This window comes from Phoenix dactylifera, chromosome 16, assembly GCF_051530095.1.
Source record: "Phoenix dactylifera cultivar Ajwa chromosome 16, Ajwa_hap1_PhDact_Kaust_v1.1, whole genome shotgun sequence".
In the NCBI taxonomy this organism is placed as follows: domain Eukaryota; kingdom Viridiplantae; phylum Streptophyta; class Magnoliopsida; order Arecales; family Arecaceae; genus Phoenix; species Phoenix dactylifera.
Window position 1 is genome coordinate 20,485,266 of NC_143205.1, and position 22,452 is coordinate 20,507,717.

At 39.8% G+C, this 22,452-nt stretch overlaps 1 protein-coding gene and 1 pseudogene across 12 annotated transcripts; one reads left to right on the forward strand and one right to left on the reverse strand.

The window, feature by feature from the left end:
• Nucleotides 1-876: 876 nt before the first annotated feature.
• Nucleotides 877-10,153, reverse strand: LOC149751163 (uncharacterized). Of its 11 annotated transcripts, none has more exons than XR_016398700.1 (9): nucleotides 9,166-10,143; nucleotides 8,234-8,280; nucleotides 6,896-7,088; nucleotides 6,341-6,394; nucleotides 5,943-6,047; nucleotides 3,976-4,079; nucleotides 3,355-3,393; nucleotides 2,976-3,168; nucleotides 877-1,449 (listed from the first exon to the last, which is right to left on the reverse strand). XR_016398700.1 is itself a non-coding variant. In XM_089927819.1 (9 exons), the coding sequence occupies exons 4-9, from the start codon at nucleotides 7,038-7,040 to the stop codon at nucleotides 1,309-1,311; spliced, it is 588 nt and encodes a 195-aa protein (XP_089783945.1). In that variant the 5' UTR covers nucleotides 7,041-7,088; nucleotides 7,227-7,301; nucleotides 8,234-8,280; nucleotides 9,166-10,149; the 3' UTR covers nucleotides 877-1,308. The 11 variants fall into 11 exon arrangements, 9 of the variants coding, with proteins under 9 accessions (XP_089783945.1, XP_089783947.1, XP_089783944.1 ...); XM_089927819.1 differs by lacking the exon at nucleotides 2,976-3,168 and adding an exon at nucleotides 7,227-7,301 and having other exon boundaries at nucleotides 9,166-10,149; XM_089927821.1 differs by lacking the exon at nucleotides 2,976-3,168 and adding an exon at nucleotides 7,205-7,301 and having other exon boundaries at nucleotides 6,896-7,065; nucleotides 9,166-10,149.
• Nucleotides 10,154-13,566: 3,413 nt separating this feature from the next.
• LOC103699201 (nuclear/nucleolar GTPase 2-like) lies at nucleotides 13,567-21,795 on the forward strand (annotated as a pseudogene). Its single transcript, XR_015974134.2, has 11 exons — nucleotides 13,567-14,247; nucleotides 14,842-14,975; nucleotides 15,544-15,673; nucleotides 16,055-16,215; nucleotides 16,579-16,680; nucleotides 16,810-16,914; nucleotides 16,998-17,126; nucleotides 17,865-18,005; nucleotides 18,956-19,056; nucleotides 19,732-19,789; nucleotides 21,106-21,795. The product of XR_015974134.2 is annotated as a nuclear/nucleolar GTPase 2-like (transcript).
• The last annotated feature ends 657 nt before the right edge of the window (nucleotides 21,796-22,452 follow it).

Genomic DNA, 22,452 nt, shown 5'->3' on the forward strand with positions numbered 1-22,452 from the left:
TACAGAATATGCTTTGCAGCGAAGCCATAAGATTTTGCATGTTCCGGTTTAATGTATGATAGTTAATTGCGTTCCCATTGCATTTCTTCGTATTTAGTCTACGGACAATTTCCATGGCGTTGATAAGAGGTCATTGACTTTTTGGGGAAGCTCTCCCTGATTTCAGTGACTCAAAACTAAAGTGGACTTTAGTAAGAGTAGGGCTTGATCGAAGTGTTGTGAGCCGCAGCTATAATAGCAAACATGTCCAAGTCAATCTTAAGTACAACCAAACTCGAACTCTCTCCATACGTGATGTAGATGGTGTGTTGATGAAGGGGTGGGGGGCCAGGTTGGGTGTAATAGAACTGATGCATCGAAGAATCTTTGCTTAGCCAACGAGCGATGCTAAATGTGAAGGAAGAAGGTGATGTCTATGGTGACTTCTGCGGGAAGAACATTGAGGAATTAGGTTGTTGGTGTCCAAACTAATATGCAATACTAGAGCTCGAGAATGGGATCTGAGGTCAATGATGCCTACGTGATTGGCAATGCATCTCGCTGTTGAGACGTGGGACCCGACCCGTGCTAATGGTATGCACTGTGGCTCTGATCCATCCTCTGCTGTGCCTCGCGAGTTGAGATAAGTGGAAAGCAACATGCATCGGAAATTAGAACCAGCAAGGCAGGGATGAAATGAGGCTTTTTATGGTCTACGAATGCAGTCGGACAGCAAAAAAATTCAGATGGCTGCTGGTTATGAGCATGATGACAACTCAAAATATCTGCCAAAGCTATTTCTTTCTATCATCATGCTTTTTAAAAGAAGTAACAAATCAGCAAACTTGGCTCAGAATATGCATAGGTTCCTCATCTGCTTATGAATGAACATAATAATGCAGGAAATCTCCTCACACGGGAGCCAAAATGGTTGCTCCTAAACTCGTTACACATGCCAGTATTTGTTGACAAAAATTATAAAAGTGCCGTGCAACCTACTAGACTTGTGAGCTGTATAATACCATAATACTAGGAATGTATAAGTACCAGTTGGAAAAATTTAACTGCATTGGTATAATGCAAGAAACATAGTTCAATAGATGGTTCACAATGGCCGTCAGCATACTCCTTTGTCCACTTACATTCTGGCATTCCATAATCGGCCACTGATGTAAGCTTCAGTTAGACAAGTTGTGAAAGCCCCAACTGAACAATAAAACAAGCCACTTGGGGATGCAGGCATGTTGCAGGTTGCTGGAAGATGGCACCCATATTACAAGCTTCCTGTAACTGGTATGAGACATTGGCTGAGAAAATATACTGGAATTTCTATGCTGATGTGCAAGGTAAATCATCAGTTGTTGGAGTAGGTTTCACATTTGATACTGCAAGTCTAGGTTTGCTCGCAGTGGGTGGCTTTGGTGGCCTGTTTGGCTGAACTTGGTCGACCTTCTCAGGTGGACTATCAAACTGCAAGATGATGAACAACTGAACAAAATTAGCCACATCTTTAAGGAAGATCAAAATAAAACTATAACAACGTAATCCAAAATCTATCATTTCCTGAAACATTATAAAAAAACTTAATATTTTAATTTTTGCCCCATAAAATAATGGTCTAATAACATTCTAGCTTGAAGCAGCATAATCTAGGATATGTCCTGGACAAAGCAAGAAAGCCAGTATGTTAGCACAAGAGTTACAAGCTCAACCTGGTTTTTGTCAATACTTTTTCTTTCCATATTGGAATACTATCAAGAACTTTATCGATATGAATACAGGAACTAGCATATCCTGGAAGGGGGAAAAGAAGAAACATAGCCTATATAGAGTTTTATCACTTTTAGAACGTATAAACAAACTTCGAAACTTGCAGACAAATCCTTTCCACTGTAGTGGAGCTATACAAATCATTTCTCACTGCTGATCATGGAGTCATGGAGCCACCGACCTAAATATTAAATCAAAAGCCCTTATCAGCCAAGACTAGTTCTGATCATCTGTGCATGCAGCTTTATTATTGTCATCATGACAATCCATGAAAAGCATATCGGTTTTGCTATAATCATCTTTGAAAGCCTCACAAACATGATGCAACCACAGATTCATAAAGCACAGTCACCCTTGTTGATACTTATCTATCTGTTTATTTTGCATACAACTTAAATAAAGCTCTCACAAGCAAGAAGCAGGAACAAGAGCGGGTGGGGAAAAGTTGTTTAGGGGAATGATTATTTTTTTGTTTTTCTGTTTATGGTTCAAAGTGTCACAGGGAATAGGAGTAGGAGCGAGTGGTTTTGTCATGGTAATTTAACAAACCCTGCTTCTATGATCTGCACGTTACATCAATCAGCATGCTGTCTCCTAGCCTGATGACCTTACCTGAGAAACACTGGTTACTTGGGCCCCTTGATTAGGGATCACTATTCAGCAGCAGAGTGAGAGAGAGACCCACCCATGCATAAATTACCCAGGTCCGGAATTTTGGGGATGAACCACCTAAGGACCACACCCAGAATCTCTGATTGCTAGCCAGAAGGGCAGACCTTTGGGGCAAACCCCAGTTCACCATCATCACATTTGAAAAGTTAACAACAATACCATCTGCTTCCAGACCACCATTTGCATAAAATGCATTATGCCCCTCGGAATTCATATAGCATTCTTCAATCATTCAAACACACCCACCATTTACCATCTGCATTTAGAAGGGATTTTGCCTCATCAGTGATATGCCTTTGTCAAGAACAATGTTCTCCTTACAATCTTCTTAGGTTGCCACACCTACCTAAAAGAGGGAAGAAAACTCCAAAATTTTGTCCCTCCAACAGCACTGGAGAAATTTATCAATCTTATTCCAGATTTACCATGAACATTTAAAACACATATACAAGACCATGAACACTAAAACACATATACAAGACCATGAACACTAAAGCACATATACAACCTTAACATAAATAAAACCAAGATCATGCGGGCAAACACACACTCACACTGCACTGTAACCTCGCTCATCCTGTTTGCTTAAGCCATTGAACTTCTAAGTTCCTTTTTTGTCTCATCTTGTATGATAGTTGGATTCATATATGACTTCAAATTTGCCTTGATATCGTGAGATCATGAATGTTAGCCTATTTGGGCGGGTTATCATTTACAAGTATCAACAGGGATTGTTTTCAACTCAACCTAGAGAAAAGAAAGAAAGAAAGAAAAGAAGGCTCAGGAAGCATATTAATATCAATTTCAAAATACTCAAAAATCTTTTCACTGATCGTCATAACCAGAAATCACATCTAACATATAAGAACAAAGTTTGCCATGAAACTTTGTCATAAAAGAGAATGTTTAATACTGAGTTTCACATATACTAACCTTGAAACCACAGCCAGAAACACAGGCATGGAAGCAGTCCTGCATGCATGCACAAGACAAGCTATTATACGGGATAAAAAGGACTAATAGGTGTCAAAATGACCTTCAAACTCCATAATATGATCATGCAAAACGAACATGCTGGTCATGCTCAGAACAGAGTTCAATTTGTTCAATTACAAAGTTCTACAGATACTTTCCTCACCTTAAATATGAATGAAAACAAAACACCCATTTCTTTTGTATAAAAAGCTGTGAAGGGCATCCTAGTTTTATCAGAATATCTAACATGCAAATCTTCTGAAACTAGGTTTTTCTAATATTGTACATTTCTGAAGAGATTCTGTGAGATTCCACCATCTAAAAGTAAATAAAGTCACCTTGATTAGGTCACTGATGTATGTATCATATCGCTTGACACCAAAAATTAAGTTTCCTTTTTGATTACCAAAAGAGTTTAGCTATTATAGAGGCCAAATTGAGGCCCTTTTGAACTAAAATAGCTTCCATCAAAACATCAATTCAATTCTCAAGGAGTGAGGTAAACCATACTATCATGTTAAGCAATGTCATCATGAATAGTATAAAATCCAGTATGCAAAGGGAGAGAGGGAGGCTCACCAAAGAATAATTGTCATGTCCCGGAGATCTATCAATATAGGCACTCCACTGGTGGTCCTTGAAAACTGGATCCTTATAGCATATCTCATTGCACTCTCCTATACCTGAATATGTGATAAGCGACCATAATAGGTCCCAAGAAATAGAAGATAGAAAAAAAAAATAGAAAGATAAGAATATGTTTGGTCTAAGGTTAATCGATTGCAAATGGCATTTCTCTGTTAAATAAAAAACTAAATATTATTACTTGTTTTTGGTCATAACCTACATGGTTCACCGTATCGGTGCATACCGTCCTACACTGAGCATACCATATTGTCCCGGTACCAACCCAAGACTTGGTACGAGAGGCATACCAAATCTCGATACGTCGAACAGACTCTCATACCAAGCATACCAACCATGGAATGCCGTACCGGCCCGTACCGGCCGGTACGGGCCGGTACGTACCGGTCCGGCCGTGGACCGGTACCGGAACGGATAAAAAACCGGTATTTCCCGGTTTTTTATCCGAACCGGCCGGTTCGGAGCCCGTACCGGCCGGTTCGGAGCCCGTACCGGTGCGAACCGGCCGGTTCGCACCGGTACAATTTTTTTTTTTTAGAACCACAGCGCCGCGCGCTGTGGTTTTTGAAACCACCGCGTACCGGCCGGTACGGGACCGGTACCAGCCGGTACGTACCTGACCGGACCGGTACCGTACCGGTCCGGCCGGCCACCGGTACGCCGACCGGTACTGGTACGGCGGACCTTGATACCAACACTGTACCAGCATGGTAGTAGCATGATAGCAAACCTTGACTTAGACCAATTTGAAATATATGATAAGTAAATAAGAAGAAAATCCAAATACAAAGCTCTCTAGCTTAGAGGGTTAAATGTTAGTTCATGGGAATCAGTTAATAGAAGATGCTGACTTTGAGTAATAAAGTGAGAGGAAATTTACCCAACACATTGACGTTTTGATATTTAACCAAGACCTTTGACTAAATCTCCCAAAATTGCTAACGTCATTTAATTGGCTGGGTTTATGAATGTTGTGAAGTGTATGGATAGCATATTCCCTGTTAGGGACACTTTGTCCATAGACTCCTTATAGATTCATTTTGTTTTCCCTTATCAACCTGTCAAAGTTCATTATGACTTCTGTGATAAATAATGGATGATGAATTATGCTATGGTGAGATAAATTGTTTACAAATGGTAGTCTCACGAAGGCTGTTCTTAACTCAGCCAACGTATCTACGGGTTTACTAGGCAAAATCAGTTGAAAGACATAAATCTCTTGTTCATTGAGTTAGCAAACTTTTCATTTAGCAGTAATGCCTCCGGTCCAAGATATGATAGGTAGGAAAGTCGCTGCCCATAAACAAAGTTAGGACAACAAATTTCCAGTGAAATGCGACATTTCCTTCTTCTTCTCTATAATATTTTTAACATGAAAGAAGTCTTTTCAGAAAATGTAATCTTGACTAGTTTCTGACTCGGAAATGATTTATCTCGCAACCTGTTGCGATCTCAATGGGAAGTGGGAGGACAGGAGAGTGGATGTGAGAGGTCAGATCTTTTATCCAATAATCTTGGTGAATGGCACTCGGTTCACACAGGGCACTTGATAAGATCCAGACCCTCCCATCCACCATCCCATGATCATAGTAGGTTGTGAAGTAAACCTGTTCGAACACTCAACATATTTATTCATGGATATGAATACATTCCAATTTTAAATATGGTATAATTAAAGCATTATCATTTTTTCTGAAAATTGAAGTACAGACACTTCAAGACAACTTAACACTTCCTGTCCACACCAGAGAAAATGAAGTTAGCCATAAATTGTCAACAAAAGAGAATGAGAACTAAAATTGGCTGGCATTTTACACATAAACAAGAAACACTTGAGAGAAGGAAAGACAAATATATCCTACAGTTTGCTTTCTCGTAACAAGCAAAATACCTAAACCTACATGCACATGTAAGGGAAGACCGCATACACGCGGTGTGCGCCACACTCTGCACCTCATAATTTTGAATCACACATGAATCTGATAGCATGTGCAGCCAGCCTTCACCTGCATGCACAAATATATCCAGCAGCTCTCTATTTTGCGCTACCAAATTTGAAGATCTTCACTCAAGGCAAAGCCATCTCTTTATCTGCTATATAAGACATTACTAATGTCTATAAATCTAGAAAACCTTTTTAAACCTGGTTTTTCAAGAATGAGTTCCATATGCAATAATGTGAATGAGAAATTTAAAAAAATCTTGTTGCCCGTAATACCAACATAAAGTAACAAAATTATTTAACATACAATCAATTACTGAGAACAAGATTATGAGAATGCAAAAGGGCGACTCTTACATTCTTCCCAGGTCTCACCATCTGTATCGCACCCCTTCTTGCAGAAAACTCTCCCTGCATAAGCAAGTCAAAGGTAATTTCAGAAAAAAATAAATACACATAATCTTCTAAACAAGAATTGATTTTGTAAACAAAACCACACTTTTAGTTCCGTCTAATATACAGCAAAACCAACCAAATGGTGTTGCATAACAATAACCTCGGGATGAAATGAGTCACTCTAAATCTAGATCCCATTTCCTTCTTCTGCCTTCAATTAAGCTCGGGCATGCCTTTCAAATTTGCCCTTTCTTGCTCTAAATTTCACACCTTCGTAAAATTATCTCGATTCCAAGAGCTAGAAAGAGCGCAAACTATTCTCCCTGAGGATTTTTTCTATTCCGAGTCAATGTCGATATCCAATTTCTTCTTTAAATTCTTGCGATTTCGTTTACGAATTTCAAAAGTTGGTCGAAAGGTTTTTCTTTTAGCCAAGAAAAGCCTCCGTTTCTTTGACTAACCCAACAAGAATTTGATCAAAAGAAGAACAGGAGGAGAGAGAGGACAAAGACGAACATGGAATTTGGACGAGATTGGCGTATTTCTTTGTGCAGCAGCTCCCACAAGGCGGAGTCCATTCCTTCGGAAACATCCAGCCGTCGCCGTCTTTGTCACGTCCCGGATCCGAGCATGATTTTTTTGTGCCGTATATCCGGTTCATGACACGGCCGTGCTATTGTAGGTTGCTGTCAACAATAACACGAAGCCCCTGATAATAATTTTATTTCATAAAATAAGACCAAATCTGATCAAATCTATTTACTAATCACAAAGAAGCAAGTACAAAGCATCTAAATCAAATACTTGAGTTTGCAATATTACAACCCAAACTTATTAACATAGATACTTCTAAGAATCTCTGTAACTATACTTCAACTCCAATTTTTATTTACTCTTTCCCGCTCCTAATCGCCTTAATTATCTGAAATAATAAAAAAAACAGCAGGAGGGATATGAGCTTGCGGCTCAGTAAGTAACCATGTACTATCTTATTAGATCAAGCATAATCTTTCTCATGCCAATGCATCATTTGAAGAATATAACAGTTATAGCAAAATAAAGCATTTCAGAGATGATATATTCAAATCGGGTCATAAAGCAATGTATGCTCAAACCATGCAAGTTCATAAACATGATAATGCAAGTCATATAAAAATGCTGCCATTCATCCATACTTTATAAATTCTGCTCTCAGACGGACGTGCTGCTATGGTCACTATAATCCCGTGACAGGGCTCGTATTCGTAGTCGACGAGTTTTATAACTTCGTAGTCGAGTTTTATAACTCATTCATATTCGTTACCAACTTTAACCCATTGGTAGAGAGCCACATTCGTTGGATGGTAGCTCCAAGGGGGGTTCAACTGACCTCTATTTTTAGAGGTGGGCATAGCTATCTGAGAGTTCATAAATCATTATTCTTTTTCATAAATCATACTTTCATACATAGGTTGAAAAATGACATGGCATCGTAATGTATAAAATTCATGATCATGCCATAAATCTCATTTTCATGCAATTTATCATAACCATAATTCATCGTAATGTATAAAATTCATGATCATGCCACAAATCTCATTTTCATGCAATTTATCATAACCATAATTCATCGTAATATATAAAATTCATGATCATGCCACAAATCTCATTTTCATGCAATTTATCGTAACCATAATTTATACTCAAATATTCATGAAGGATGCAATTTAATCAAACTTATGAATCACATGCAATCATATGCTTGATCATACTTTTAAGAAAATACATCATAACAAATATATTTTTCATTATTTTATTCTTACAATTAAATAGTGAGTTTTTTAAATTAATAAGATTAGTGCCAGGGTTACTTACCTCGGTTCACTTGCAAATCCTAGATCGCGACGACAACTTCACCGCACCTATCAACATTATAGAGAACAGATTATTTGCCACTCGTTCATCATTTTTCATTTTAATTAATTAATTTATTTATCTATTTATTTTTATTATTTTATTATATTCATTTATTATCTTTTCTTTTTTTTCTTTTTTTTCTTTTCTTTTTCTTCTCTTCTCCCTTCTCTTCGTTCGGAACCTTCTTCTTCTTCTTCTCTTTTTTTTTTTCTTTCTTTCTTCTCCTCATTTCCTCTTCTCCTCCCGCTAACCCAAGGACGATCCCCCCGTTGGTTCGCGCGGGAGGGGCCGACTGATGCTGGCGGCGCCCGCAAGACGCCCGCAGCCGACGTGAGTCCGGTGGCTCCCACGACACCCACGGGACGCCCGCGGTCGCTCCCCGCGATGCCGGCGAAGCTCACAGCCAGGCTGCCCGTAGTGGGGGCCAGCGGCACCGGCGACGCTCACAGCCGCACACGGGTGAGTCCCCACTCTTTCTTCATCTTTTTTTTCTTCTTCTTTTTCATCCGTCTCCCTTCTTCTCTTCACCGAAGGGAAGAGGCGAGAGCCGCCCCTCTGTCCCACCGGAGAGAGAAAATGGGACGAGACTCCGGCCGACTGCAGCCCCGGTCGAGGGCCGGCGGCGGCTGTGGCCGAGAGCCGTGAAGTCCTTCCTCTGTTTCATCTCAGAAATAGGGAAGAGGGAAAAGAGAAATTGTTGGCCTCCGGCCCCACGGCAGCTGCGGCCGAAGCCCGGCGACGCCGACGACCACAGGTACTCCTCTCCCTCTTTCTCTCTCTCCTCTGTTTCTTCTTCTTCTTCCCCTCTATTTCTTCTTTTCTTTTCTTTTTGTCTGCAATCCCAAGTAGATCGGGAGGAGAGAAGGCAGGGACGAGGTCGGGAGGCTTACCTAGTTCCAGGAAGAAGCTGCGACCACCCACTCCGGCGGCATAGGTAAGGGCTCTGAAAACCCTAGCCGAGGAGGAAGGAGGGAGAAAAGAAGAGTGGAAGAGTTGGAAATGATCGGGATGGTGAGCGATCCGGGTTCTTTCTTCCTTTCCTCTTTTTTTTTATAGGCGCTATTCGAAATGGCTGAGGCTTGTTCACCGCCGTGATGCTCGCGGCGGTTGAGCGGGATCGGAGGCCATTCAAGAGGCCGCGATGTCCCCGCTCCTATCTCGCCTCCGTTACTCTTGAGAAAGAAGACTATTGTGATCCTCTGTTTTAGTCTTTTCTTCGACCATGGGCTGAAGCCGGTTTGACCCGCCGGCTTTGGCCCAATCGGCCCAAAATCCACTTTTGGGCTGGATATTACATTCTCCCATCCTTAATAAAAAATTTTGCCCTCGAAATTTAAGGAATCTTGATCTTCCAAATTGAGGGATGCTCAGCTCATTATGTAACATAATTTAAGATCTCGTTCTTCTCGATCAAAATCAGTGTGATAGATAACTTTGGATCAACTGTCAAATACTTGCAAGATTAGCACTGGATAAGTGACTAACTTAAAATCTATGTTTGATGTAGGTTCACTCCAGATCGGATTGGGATCGATTCACAACAAGATCGATTAATTATATTTGGGGTAGAACTTGAAATAAAATGGAGTCGATACACTTATTATGGTTGGGTGATGTTCCCTCAAAAGATAATGACCAACCTTAGAGTCAAGTCTTTATATGGCTAGGTATGTGATTCACGCCAGACATGGGCATGGGCACGAGCGGCAACCAGGGGCACCAGCCCGTGCGTGCGCACTTGGGCACACACGCACAAGGAAGCACAGCAAGCGCAAAGACCGACCAAGACTGCATTCGGCCGAGCGCGACCAAGCCAGACAAGCCCAAGGACAGCGCACGGGTCGAGCCCGACCAAAGACACAACAAGGTAACCGAGCCCGCATGCATTGGACTCGGATCAGCTAGCGCGCGCACGCCCGAGAGCGAAACAAGGAAAGCCACGGTCAGCCCGACCAAGAGCGCGCCTAAGGACAAGTGGCAACCATCCGCGCGCAAGGCCAAACAAGGAAAGCCGCGGTTAGCTCGACCGAGAGCGCGCCCAAGGACAAGTGGCAATCATCCGCGCGCAAGGCCAAACAAAGAAAACCATAAGCAGATTGCGCCCGGCCAAAGCCAACCAACAGGGACACATGGCAAGCGTCCCAGCATCAGCGCCGAGCCAAACATGGAAAACGCACGCGCAGAATCAAAGGAGGAGCCTGCGGGCTCTTCCATAGGGATTCGGCAGGAGAAGACACCAGCAGCCAGGATGTAACAGGCCAAAGGATGGACGCGCAAAGGTCAGCCACGCCAGCAATCCGTGGGAGCCAAGGCAACAGCGGCGCATCCCTGCAAATCAGGAAGCACAGCCCAACCAACCAAAACAACAGCCAAATCAGGCTCCGCCCGGACACATGGCAGCATCCACACAAGACTTGCGCCCGAGCCGACCATGCAGCCAATCCCGAGCGCCCACCTCAATGCAGCACATGGCCAAGAGAGAGCCAAGTATAGTCAGCCCTTGCGGCCGAATTAGAAGTCCTTTGTCATTTGAATTTAGTCCAAAATAAGCCAAGGCAATCGGCCTATAAGAGGAGCCATTAGGGCCCTTAGGCAATCATCTTCTAGTATTTGAATTTCCAGCATAGAGTCAAGGGTTGTACCCCTTTGTTTGTCGGCCGAAAGGCTTGGGCTAAGGAGGAGAACATCACTCCCCTTAGATTGTTTAGGCGTCGCAAGGTTCCTTCCGGATCTTGCCATGAGTCCTATGTAATCGTTGCTTGATTGGAATAGAGTCATTTGCTTGCAATTCAGCCCCGCATACATTGATTCTTTCCCTTTGCCGAGCGCCCATAGAGGTAGAGCATAGGCAAGGTTCCATCGGCAGCAAGAAGGAAGAAGGATACCCACATCAAGTCGGTCCCAACACACGGCAAATCCTCAACCTTGGCGCGGGGTTTGGGACCGCAAAGCTCCGCGGGCCAACACTCGAATACGAGCTCTGTCACGGAATTATAGTGACCATAGCAGCACGTCCGTCTGAGAGTAGAATTTATAAAGTATGGATGAATGGCAGCATTTTTATATGACTTGCATTATCATGTTTATGAACTTGCATGGATGGAGCATACATTGCTTTATGACCCGATTTGAATATATCATCTCTGAAATGCTTTATTTTGCTATAACTGTTATATTCTTCAAATGATGCATTGGCATGAGAAAGATTATGCTTGATCTAATAAGATAGTACATGGTTACTTACTGAGCCGCAAGCTCATATCCCTCCTGCTGTTTTTTTTTATTATTTCAGATAATTAAGGCGATTAGGAGCGGGAAAGAGTAAATAAAAATTGGAGTTGAAGCATAGTTACAGAGATTCTTAGAAGTATCTATATTAATAAGTTTGGGTTGTAATATTGCAAACTCAAGTATTTGATTTAGATGCTTTGTACTTGCTTCTTTGTGATTAATAAATAGATTTGATCAGATTTGGTCTTATTTTATGAAATAAAATTGTTATCATGGGCTTCGTGTTATTGTTGACAGCAACCTACAATAGCACGGCCGTGTCATGAACCGGATCTACGGCACAAAAAAATCATGCTCGGATCCGGGATGTGACATTTAATGGTATCAGAGCGGACCTGGCCCATAACCTATGTGGACTAGGGAACACTGCAGCACGGATCCATTGGAGCTGACCACGGGCCAATCGTGGTGTTTATGATTAGATTAAAATAGATTTGAACCCTTAGTCTGACGAGGACGTCAGGGCTTGAACAGGGGGAGTATGTGAGGACCCGTGCGGGCGTGTGTTTAGTCCCACATCGGTTATTCGCTGGGTAGATCTTGGGTACTTATACAGGATCAAGGAACCCAAATAATAACTTCCGGCTAGCCATTTTGGGTGAGATCCTGGGTTGAAACAATGAAAGCACCTCTAGGATTCAGAATGGGATGGGTCACATGAGACGCGTTTTGGGTGGAAAACAAAATCGGGGAGGGATGACAGACGCTTGCGTGAAGCTCCAGAACCGAACAATATCTGGCAGGGGAGCCCCGTGTTCCTCCCTCATGTGGCCCCCATGTGGGCACTGGGTGCCTCACGTGCCCCGCGCAGGCGGGGCGTGACATTTGGTATCAGAGCCGAGGACGGCTCTTGTCCGATGGTGGGAAGGGTGTGAGGCCCAATAGTCCCACATCGGAAAGACTCGTTCTAGAGCCTGAGCATATGAGGCGGGTGTCTCCTAATCCTGCAGACGCGTTTTGGGAGGAAAACAAAACCGGGGAGGGGTGAAGGACGCTTGCGTGAAGCCCTAGAACCGGATAATATCTGGCGGGGGAGCCCCGTGTTCCCCCCTCATGTGGCCCCTACGTGGGCACTGGGTGCCTCACGTGCCCTGCGCAGGCGGGGGCATGACAGTCTTCTTCGCCGCCGCCCCCGCCGCCGCCACCGTCTAGCCGTTTATTGGTCCAGATTCTCTAGCCCTGGTCTCTTCCTCCTCTTGTTTCTATGGGGGAACAAAGAAGAACTAGTAAGAGAGACAAGAAGCGGGGAATAATTTCAGTGTAGAGAGAAGAAGCGAGGAATAATTTCAGTGTGTGGATCTTAAGTTCGGTAGAGTCCTTCTCAGGACAAATGAAAAATATTTACAGATCCCTAATCGAGTTACTTATTTTTCCATCTTTAACCTCAACTAATCTCTGCAATTTTTTTCACTTTAGGGAGGCTGCAAACCTGAAAATTAAGCCTAAGTACTATGGACCTCAGCCCAAATTAGATGGGTTAACTGGGCCGGCAAACAAACAATTAAAGAGGCGCTGAAGCCACCCAATTAGCCACCTGATTACCTTCTCTATAGTAGCTTTTAAAGCCTAAACGATTTCTTGAGTTGCCGTGATCAGAGGGATAAATTGAACAATGAGGAAGTCTCTTCCCCTTAGCATAAATTAGATGACCAAAATGATCTCTGATTATAAAACTAGCTTCCGTCGTCAAGTCATTAGTAGAAAAATTCATCTTCAAAGTTCAAAGACACCAATAGGAGAGGATAACTAATTACGAAGATACCAAAATCCTCTCCAAAATTCAGAAAAAAATTATAGAAAATTCGAGTATGCCGCATTATGAATTGCAAATTAATTGGACTTTTCTTCCCTAATCCCACTGCAGAAGAAAAAACCTTTTCTAGAATTCTACCAAACTTTTTAATTTATTTTATTTAATCAAAAGTTTCACTTATTCAAAACCTTTTTGATTAGCAATATATATATATATATATATATATATATATATATATATATATATAAAATAAAAATTCGATGTAAAGATTCGACCAGTGCCTTTAAGTCTATATTTAATCGTTAATAGGTTCTTAAAGGCAAAACATTGCTCTGGAGTGGGCAATTAATTAGTGGGAAGAAATTAAGAAAGTAGTCGAGGCACGTGCTTTTCACGTGAGAATAGGCCTTTTTCATAAATCCTAGACTTTAGCAATACCGAAACGGATAAACCGGCCCACTTGGACCTTCGTGGAGGCCCGGTTCAAAACTGCGCCCATCGGCCGCTTTTTCACGTGAACGTCATGTGCTCATTCCAATAACGGGAGCCCTTTCCGCCACCCTCCTCTTTCCCCCCAAACCCTACTTTTCCTCTCCCGGCGTACCGCCTGTCCGAAACCCATAAAAGAAGAAGCTTTTTCTCCCGGATTTTTCTTAGTTTACTTTCTATTTGGGGAGGCTTTCGGGTGGCGGAGATGGCGAAGAAGAAGGAGAAGAAGGTTAACGTCTCAGGGAAGCCGAAGCACTCCCTGGACGTAAACGCAGCAATGGAGGGGATACCAAGGCCGTTCGGACGGCCGCCACGGTGCGGAGGATTAAGATGTACAACACCCGGCCCAAGCGGGACCGGAAGGGAAAGATCTTGAAGCACGAGCTCCAGTCCAAGGAGCTCCCCAGCACCCGCATCGAGCCCGACCGCCGATGGTTCGGTAAGTGCTCCTCGACCGCTCTTCAATCCTTCAACGCTTCTGTTGTTCTTTTTTTTTTTTTTTTGCCTGTTTTCTCTTTCAATCTTCTTAAAATTTTATGTAAAGAAGGGTCGAAACATCTTTCGTTAATCTGTTCCAATATAGGTTGATGTCGAGGGTTTTTTGTTATCATGCATTCTATTATCAAAACTTGTCTGACAAGCATTTTAGAAAGTTTTTGATGTTAAGGAAAAGAAATTCCGGACAAATTCCATCCGATGACATGCAATTTGATTATCAAGTTCGGAACTTTATGCAAATATTTCAGAGAAATGAGGTTTTTAGATGCAGCGAGTGAACTTCAGTTCTAATTCTTCAAAATTGGCTCGCAATCTTGCCAACAATTTGGAGGGTTTCATTATGTCTTGACTTAAGATCTACCAGTGCTGACTAAGTTTGTTTGCAGGCATTTTTTTCTTTGTTAGTATATACTTGTTTATCTATTTATTTAGTTTGTTTGGTGTCGAGGATGACGTAGGATAGCTTTTCATTGACATCTCATGATTAATTATAAGAAACATTCATGTTATATGTGATCGCTGTTTTGAATTTCAGGTAACACACGGGTTGTGAATCAGAAAGTACTTGAATTTTTCCGTTAGGAGCTTCAAAACCGATTTTCTAATAACTATAATGTCATACTAAAGGAGAGGAAATTACCGCTGTCCCTTTTAAATGACCATCAAAAGGTAAGAATTTATTTATAGTGCCTTTTTATGCACACACTTAAACTTTGACATAAACCACAACCTTATCTGTCTAATTTGGTTGATATTCTGCTTATATTTATGATCAATTTATCTGAAAGAAGAAATGTTCCCACTGCATATTGGTTTTTACCTATTTCAGTGATGAATATTTTGATGGTAGCTCTTAAAAGTTACTGTTTCACTTATGCCACAACTTATTAAATTTGCTTTTCAATCATTCATTATTCTATTAATCTGAATTGGTACATTTACAACTACATAGTGGTGCAAAATTAGGATTAGCTGAGAAGGGGAGTTATAGAATGAATATTAAGGCTATATCTGAATTGAAGCAAAGGTACTCTCTAAATTAATTTGTGTCAGTAGCTCATCTAGTTCAAACATGAAGAACCACGTCACTCACTTACATACTCTAAATCACGTGCTAATTCTGAAGTATAAGGAACTCCTGGTTTTCTCCTTTATGTTCATGAAAATACCTAGGGAAGCACAATTTAGTCTAAATTATTGATATGATGTCATTCATTTACTTGAACCGTCTATGCAGCAATCAAAGGCGCATCTGCTTGATACAGAGCCTTTTCAAGATGCATTTGGACCAAAGAGAAGAAGAAAACGCCCAAAGCTTTTAGCATGTGATTATGAATCTTTGGTTAAAAAGGCAGATGGATCTCAAGGTACTGAGTAATTTGTTAGCGTTCTGTGAAATCATATTTCTGTAAAATATGACTTTTCAGGCAATTTGTTGTTTGTTGATATGCTGCAAAATCATATTTCTGCAAAATCATATTTCTGTGATTATGAATCTTTGGTTAAAAAGGCAGATGGATCTCAAGGTACTGAGTAATTTGTTTGCCTTCTGCGAAATCATATTTCTGTAAAATATGACTTTTCAGGCAATTTGTTGTTTCTTTAAGGATATGCTGCAAAATCAACATTTTCTCATATTACTTCTTGTTGATTCCCTAGTTTTGGTTCTCATATGTCACCTCATAGTAAAGACTAGACCAAAACCTTTTAATTTTTGTATAATATCGAGTTCATTTAATTTTTTGCAGATGCCTTCGAACAGAAGTCTGCTGCCAGGCAATCCAGGGAGGAGGATGAAGAAGATGGCTTACGAGACTTGGTCAGGCACACAATGTTTGAAAAGGGGCAGAGCAAGCGTATCTGGGGTGAGCTCTACAAAGTTGTTGATTCCTCAGATGTAGTTGTCCAGGTTTGTTTCTGCTAATTTGTATTGTAATGCATATATGTGCTAGTAAAACTTGAGAGACTATCCAAGATTTGTGGCAGCATCTTGTGGGAGGCTGGAGTTATATTGAAGTGGTGCATGCAGTTTTAATGGTAGCTTCTGGGATATGATATATATTTAGGCAGCACTTAGGGTGATCGAGACACATCTAAGTACCGTTTCAATTGCTGGCTTAGCTTTCTATAATTTAATCTTGAATGGGCTTTTGTATATGATATATTAACTGGGGGTCCAGATGATGCCATCACAAATGGCTCAACATATTTTTGTGTTTGACATAAATTATCTTATTTGTTTGCTTAGTTGCACCATTCACCTTGATTACAGGTATTAGATGCTAGGGATCCACAAGGAACTAGGTGCTACCATTTAGAGAAACACTTGAAGGAGCACTGCAAGCACAAGCACATGATTCTTTTGCTGAACAAGGTTTGTTATCTCAACAAGTATGTGTTTGCAATATTATGTTGGCCGTTAAATTTTTTGTCAGTCTTTACTTAAAAATCATTTTTAAAAGCTGACTAATGGTCTGATTGGTTTATTTTCCTACCTATAAAGTGTGATTTAGTTCCTGCATGGGCAACAAAAGGATGGCTGCGGCTGCTATCAAAAGAATATCCTACACTAGCATTCCATGCTAGCATTAACAAATCTTTTGGCAAGGTTTAATATTTCATTTCTTTTGCTTGCGGCTCATTCTTTGGCTTTTATTCTGTCATTCTTGAATTACTTTTTACATGCCACAGGGTTCTCTTCTGTCAGTGCTAAGACAGTTTGCCCGTTTGAAGAGCGACAAGCAGGCCATATCAGTGGGATTTGTTGGATATCCTAATGTTGGGAAGTCATCAGTTATTAATACTTTACGCACAAAAAATGTAATCTTCGCTGTCACTTTGAATACCAAATGATAGTGCATTTTCCATTTTCAGTTCACTAGTTTTAAGCTCTTTCCATTATGCTGTATGGTCCATTTTTTTAGTACAGGAACGTAGTCTTTTTTGAGTGCAGAAAAGAAGTTATTTCACTAAATAACCGAGTCAAAGCTTTTGCTTTCCTGTACATAAGCAAATAGGCTTCCTTTTTAGCTTTCTTGGCCAGCATTAGGATTTCACTGAACGCATTAAACATCCAGTTATACAATGCATGAAGCTTATAATTTCTATTTGACCACTTTGTAAAATGATTTCCAGCTTCTTTTTTTTTCTTCAAATCTTTAAGCATTAGTGCTTAGAGGAGGAAACTCTTGCCCCTTCAATGATAGCATAATACACCAAATCACTGCCTTAATTGTTGCATTCACATCTCCTATCATCTTAAGTTGAAGTGTACTAATACTGAATTGCAGTTAAAAGTTGTAATACGCATTATGAAGTTGTTTGATGTTTGGTACAACTTTTTTAAGGATATTGTGGACTTAGATTCTCTACCACTCTTATTTTAATCAATTTTAAATCAACCTGCTGGTACTGATAAATCATGTGAAAGCTGAATAACATATGTGTTTCTGTATTTTCTTGCTTATATGACAATTATGAAAATGTTCTTATGTTTTCTCAAGTTGTTAAATGTTGTTTATCTGATTTGGATGAATTTTCGCTTTTTGTTTTCTGAAGGTCTGCAAAGTGGCTCCCATTCCTGGAGAGACTAAAGTTTGGCAGTATATTACTCTTACCAAGAGGATCTTTCTAATTGATTGTCCTGGAGTTGTATATCAAAACAAAGATTCCGAAACTGATATAGTCCTTAAGGGTGTGGTATGTATATCTTATTTGCCTTAATAACTATGAATATATGTTATTGCATATTATATATGATATTTATTCTTTGGTCAGCTATTGTAGTGTTACTTTATCATGATTAGCACTGTCTTCTTTTAAAGCGGTTTATTTGTTAGAAGTTGAAATAGTTAATTATCCTACTACTTCGATTATTATGCTTTGATGCAAAAGATGGTACAGAATTTGATCAATGAGGTGCCCCAGTCTACAATTCAATTGCTTTTTATAATTTGGATTAATGTCAGCAACTAAATATTGCTGATTATATTAGTATCAAACTAACAACTTAGGAAGCCTGCAGCTTTGGTTAGTACCTACATGCCAATGGTATGTGAATATTTAGTAGTCAGCATTAATATCACATGCATGTGTCAAACTCTAGCCTCTTCATTCTGATTATCTCAGTGATCAGAATTTGATGTGCACGACAGTTCTCCTTGTTTTGCTTTTAATTTTTTTTTTTAATTTTTATTTAGAATCTTGACCACAGAAAAAGTCCATTGGTCCATGTTATGGTGATATGTGCACCTGCAGAAGGTAAGTGAAAGCACATTACTACCAAATGATAGGACAACTATTGGTGAATAGGATCTCCTCACCAGATCCAACTGGTAGCCTTTGCAATTCCTTCATCAGGATAAACAATTGGATAGCCTTGTAATCATATCATTATACATCTTTTAATTCTCTCTACCCTTTTGTTTACATTATGCCAAACAATACAAGATTCAGGAGGTGGAGTAGGTATTTACACGTTATAAGCTATCATCAGATGCCCAATATATCATTCATAGTGTAGATATAGTACTGGAGTGTGCTAGGATATCGATTCAGAGCATCCAAAAAGCATATGTCATTATATTTGCTAATCTCAGTCCAAAATAAGCCAAATGCAGATTGGAGGCTAATTTGGGATTCTTTATCAGGTGCGCATTACAAACTTGGAAGATGCATCTGAACATATAGGAGAAGTCCTGAGGCGTGTAAAGAAGGAGCATCTGCAAAGAGCCTATAAGATTGAAGACTGGTACATCTATTTCTTTTTCCTCTTTATATTTTTTGTTAATTTCAGTTATACATTTATGGCATGGTTTATTTATTTTACCAATATTGTGCTGTTGTTACTTTTCCACCATGAGTTTGTCTGTCTTTTCAGAATTAACTCATGGCATTAGTATTATAATTTAGCTTTGCCTGTTAAGCATCTTATCTGAGTGGCGATTGCTCAACCCTAGAGGTTCATCAGGTGATAGCAATGGATTGCAAGAATAAGGCCGGTATGTGACTGGAAACAGTATGGAGTTTTACTTCTGGTAGAACTTCTGATTTAAAAGTTGTGAGACATTCTCAATGTAATCATAGACAGCTAACATATCAGTATAAGAAGTGTTCTTATTTCCTGGATCCATGCTTTGTGTAGATTCAAAATAGAAGGCTATGCCAAACTTCATACCATATAGTTTTTGTCTTTTATGGTTTTGAGGCATATTATTGCATTAAACCATGACAACCAAGCTTGTATCCCATCTTGTTGGCAACTGCCTTACATGCCCTTTTTTCTTATTAATCTATCAACTTGCTGAATGAACCTGTTTACACTTTGTTTTTCCCTTTTTTTTTTTGGGGGGGGGGGGGGGAGCATGGGGTGGTTGGATATATTGTGTTTGTTGGTCAGGACTGACTGCTTATACTCTTTTTCCAGGGTTGATGCGAATGACTTTCTTGTCCAGCTGTGCAGATCAACAGGAAAACTTCTAAAGGTATGACCTAGTTTTTTTTTTTTTTTTGATAATCATCAATATACAGATATATTATATAAGTCTTGATGGAACACCTCTACCTTCACCAATTTCATTTATCCTATATCTATGTGCATTTACTGCTGTGTATCATGCCATGCTTGTTCTTGACCACTGCACTATTGAATGAGGACAGTAATTCTGCTTTTTCCTCCCAATCACGCATGAAAATTGCCCATAGTGCTCTAGCCTTCGACCGTTTCCCAACACTCTGATCCAAATTCAAGCTCCTGTTGTCATTTGGGCATCTTCAGATACAATTGCATTTATGCGAACTCCAGCTAACTTGGTTCTTTTAACATTTTGTCCATGGTTAGCGCAACTCCTGTGCCAACACTCACTCCTTTTGCCTTCCTAGACTTATCATGTCATCTCCACATTCTCATCTTTTGTGGACTTGGCTTCTTTGGTAGGGCTCTCTTATTCTGCCGTATTCTAATCTTACGAAATTGTGTCTATTTGCAAAATTATAGAATTTGTTCTTAGGTCTCAAAGCATGCGTTGGTTAGATAACACCCCAGAAGCACTGATTTCATTATTCTATCTTGTGGACATCAATTTTGAAATATCTTGTTTTGATTTCCATTTTCCTATCTTTTCAGTTGACTGTGTTTTTTTATACTGTTGGCATGTGAAACCTGAGGTGGGACTTCATTTGTAGAGAGAGATTGCAGTTTCTAGCGCTGCTATAGATCCATGGTTGAGATCATATTGAATAATTAAGCCCTTGAAACTCGCTAAGTTATCATCTGCTTAGATCCATTACCATGTGCAATTTCCCATCTTTCACCAACAGCTGCTGTTGCCATGAGCAAGTTATTTATACTACGAGCTATGCTGGCCATGGCCTGGAGAACATAGGCAATCAAGCTCTTTCATGTTTGTAAGTGGCAACATCTCTAAATGATCAAGAAATAAAATTCTAATTAAGCAAAATGCATTTGGTTTTTAAAATTAAAATTCAAAAAACAATCTGCATGAACAGAAATAACGACTTGTACCCATCTCTTCCATTCGATTTTCAACATAAATCAACTTCCCCCTTCCATGCAAATACGAGCTGTAGTTTCGCCCTTTCTCAGAATTTTTTTTATTTTTTAACACAGCTATAAGCTATTAGCTACTGCTAATTTTATAGGTTGTCATCGGCAAGACCTGGTTGAATCTCCCATTCCTTAAGATGACAAATTTCACTTTAGACCTTTTGCATTTCAATGAATGAATTGTAGCAGGTGACGGGTGCTGAAGAGCTAAAACCTTTTCTGGATTATTTTCAGGGAGGCGAGCCTGATCTAATGACTGCAGCAAAGATGATCCTCCATGATTGGCAAAGAGGTAAAATACCATTCTTCGTGCCCCCACCACAACAGCAGGAGGGTGATCCATCAGAAAAATCTGATTCGCTTGATGGAAGCGGAGAACCGGCAATTAGCACAGATCGGACAGCAGCTGCTAAGAAAGCCATTGCTGGCATTATATCATCCCAGCAGCTAATGCATGTTCCTGCTCGCAAGGACTTCGGCGGTGTCGTTGAAACAGAGACCGAAAAGATGGAGCACCCTCAAGAAGATGACAGCCCAACGGAAGTCTAATCAAGCCCCCCTGCAGCTCCTCCATTCATTCTAGTGGGTTTTGGAGAATCATGGGAAGGAACATAGGCCTTCTGTTCCTTGTTCTTATTCTCTGGCTGTTTCCATGCAGGCTTGTTGGTTTTGGAACATTTGAAAGCATGTGGAAGGGGGGAAGGTTTTGCCGTTTCTGAATACTTGAACCAGTTCAGATTTTTTGGTACGTGGAGTCTAATGACCCACCAGAGAGGAAGAGTCTAGATTTTTTGCTTGTATCCTATTCATTTTTGCCTTGATGATTAATAAGATATTAACGGCAAAATCATGATGATTTAGTTATTGCTCCACATTGGGTTACTCCTTTTTTTTTTAATATATTTTTTGTTTAATTGTAGCAAACGACCGAACGTGCCACTTGTAGTATTTTTTTTTGAAAATTATGCTGGTGAATGAATCAAACAAATACTAACCGTCCTGATTGGAATCAGTGGCGAGATTATCTGTTATTACCACCATTAGCTTGTCCCGTACAACTTTCCTTGGCACATTTTGTAGGCCTATATCTTTAGGCGACATTTATTCTTTACCGGATTTTTTTCATCAATATTCTTCTAAAAATTTAAATTTGCATGAATATTTTTTAAAATTTATATTTATATTTATATTTTTTAAAATACTATTTTTTAACAAATGTTCTTCTTCTAAGCCATTAATAAAAATATATATTTATTTAATTAAAAATAAAATAAAATATTAAAATTATTTTTTTATGTTTTATAAATATATATTTTTATATCTATTAAGAATATTTTAGTTATTTTAATTTAAAATCATTAATTTTTTAACGGTGTGGGCACATATGTAAAAACAAGGATAAAAAAAATAAAATAGTAAAAATAAGTGTTTTGTAAATATTAATTTTGAAATAATATTTATGTAAAATTTGTTATTTAGAAAGGTTTTTTTTTAAAAAACTTTTCTTGGTTTTTTTTATATATAGTATTGTTTCTTTTAAGATTCCGTCATTGATTCGTTTCCACGAAGCAGTGGAGTGGG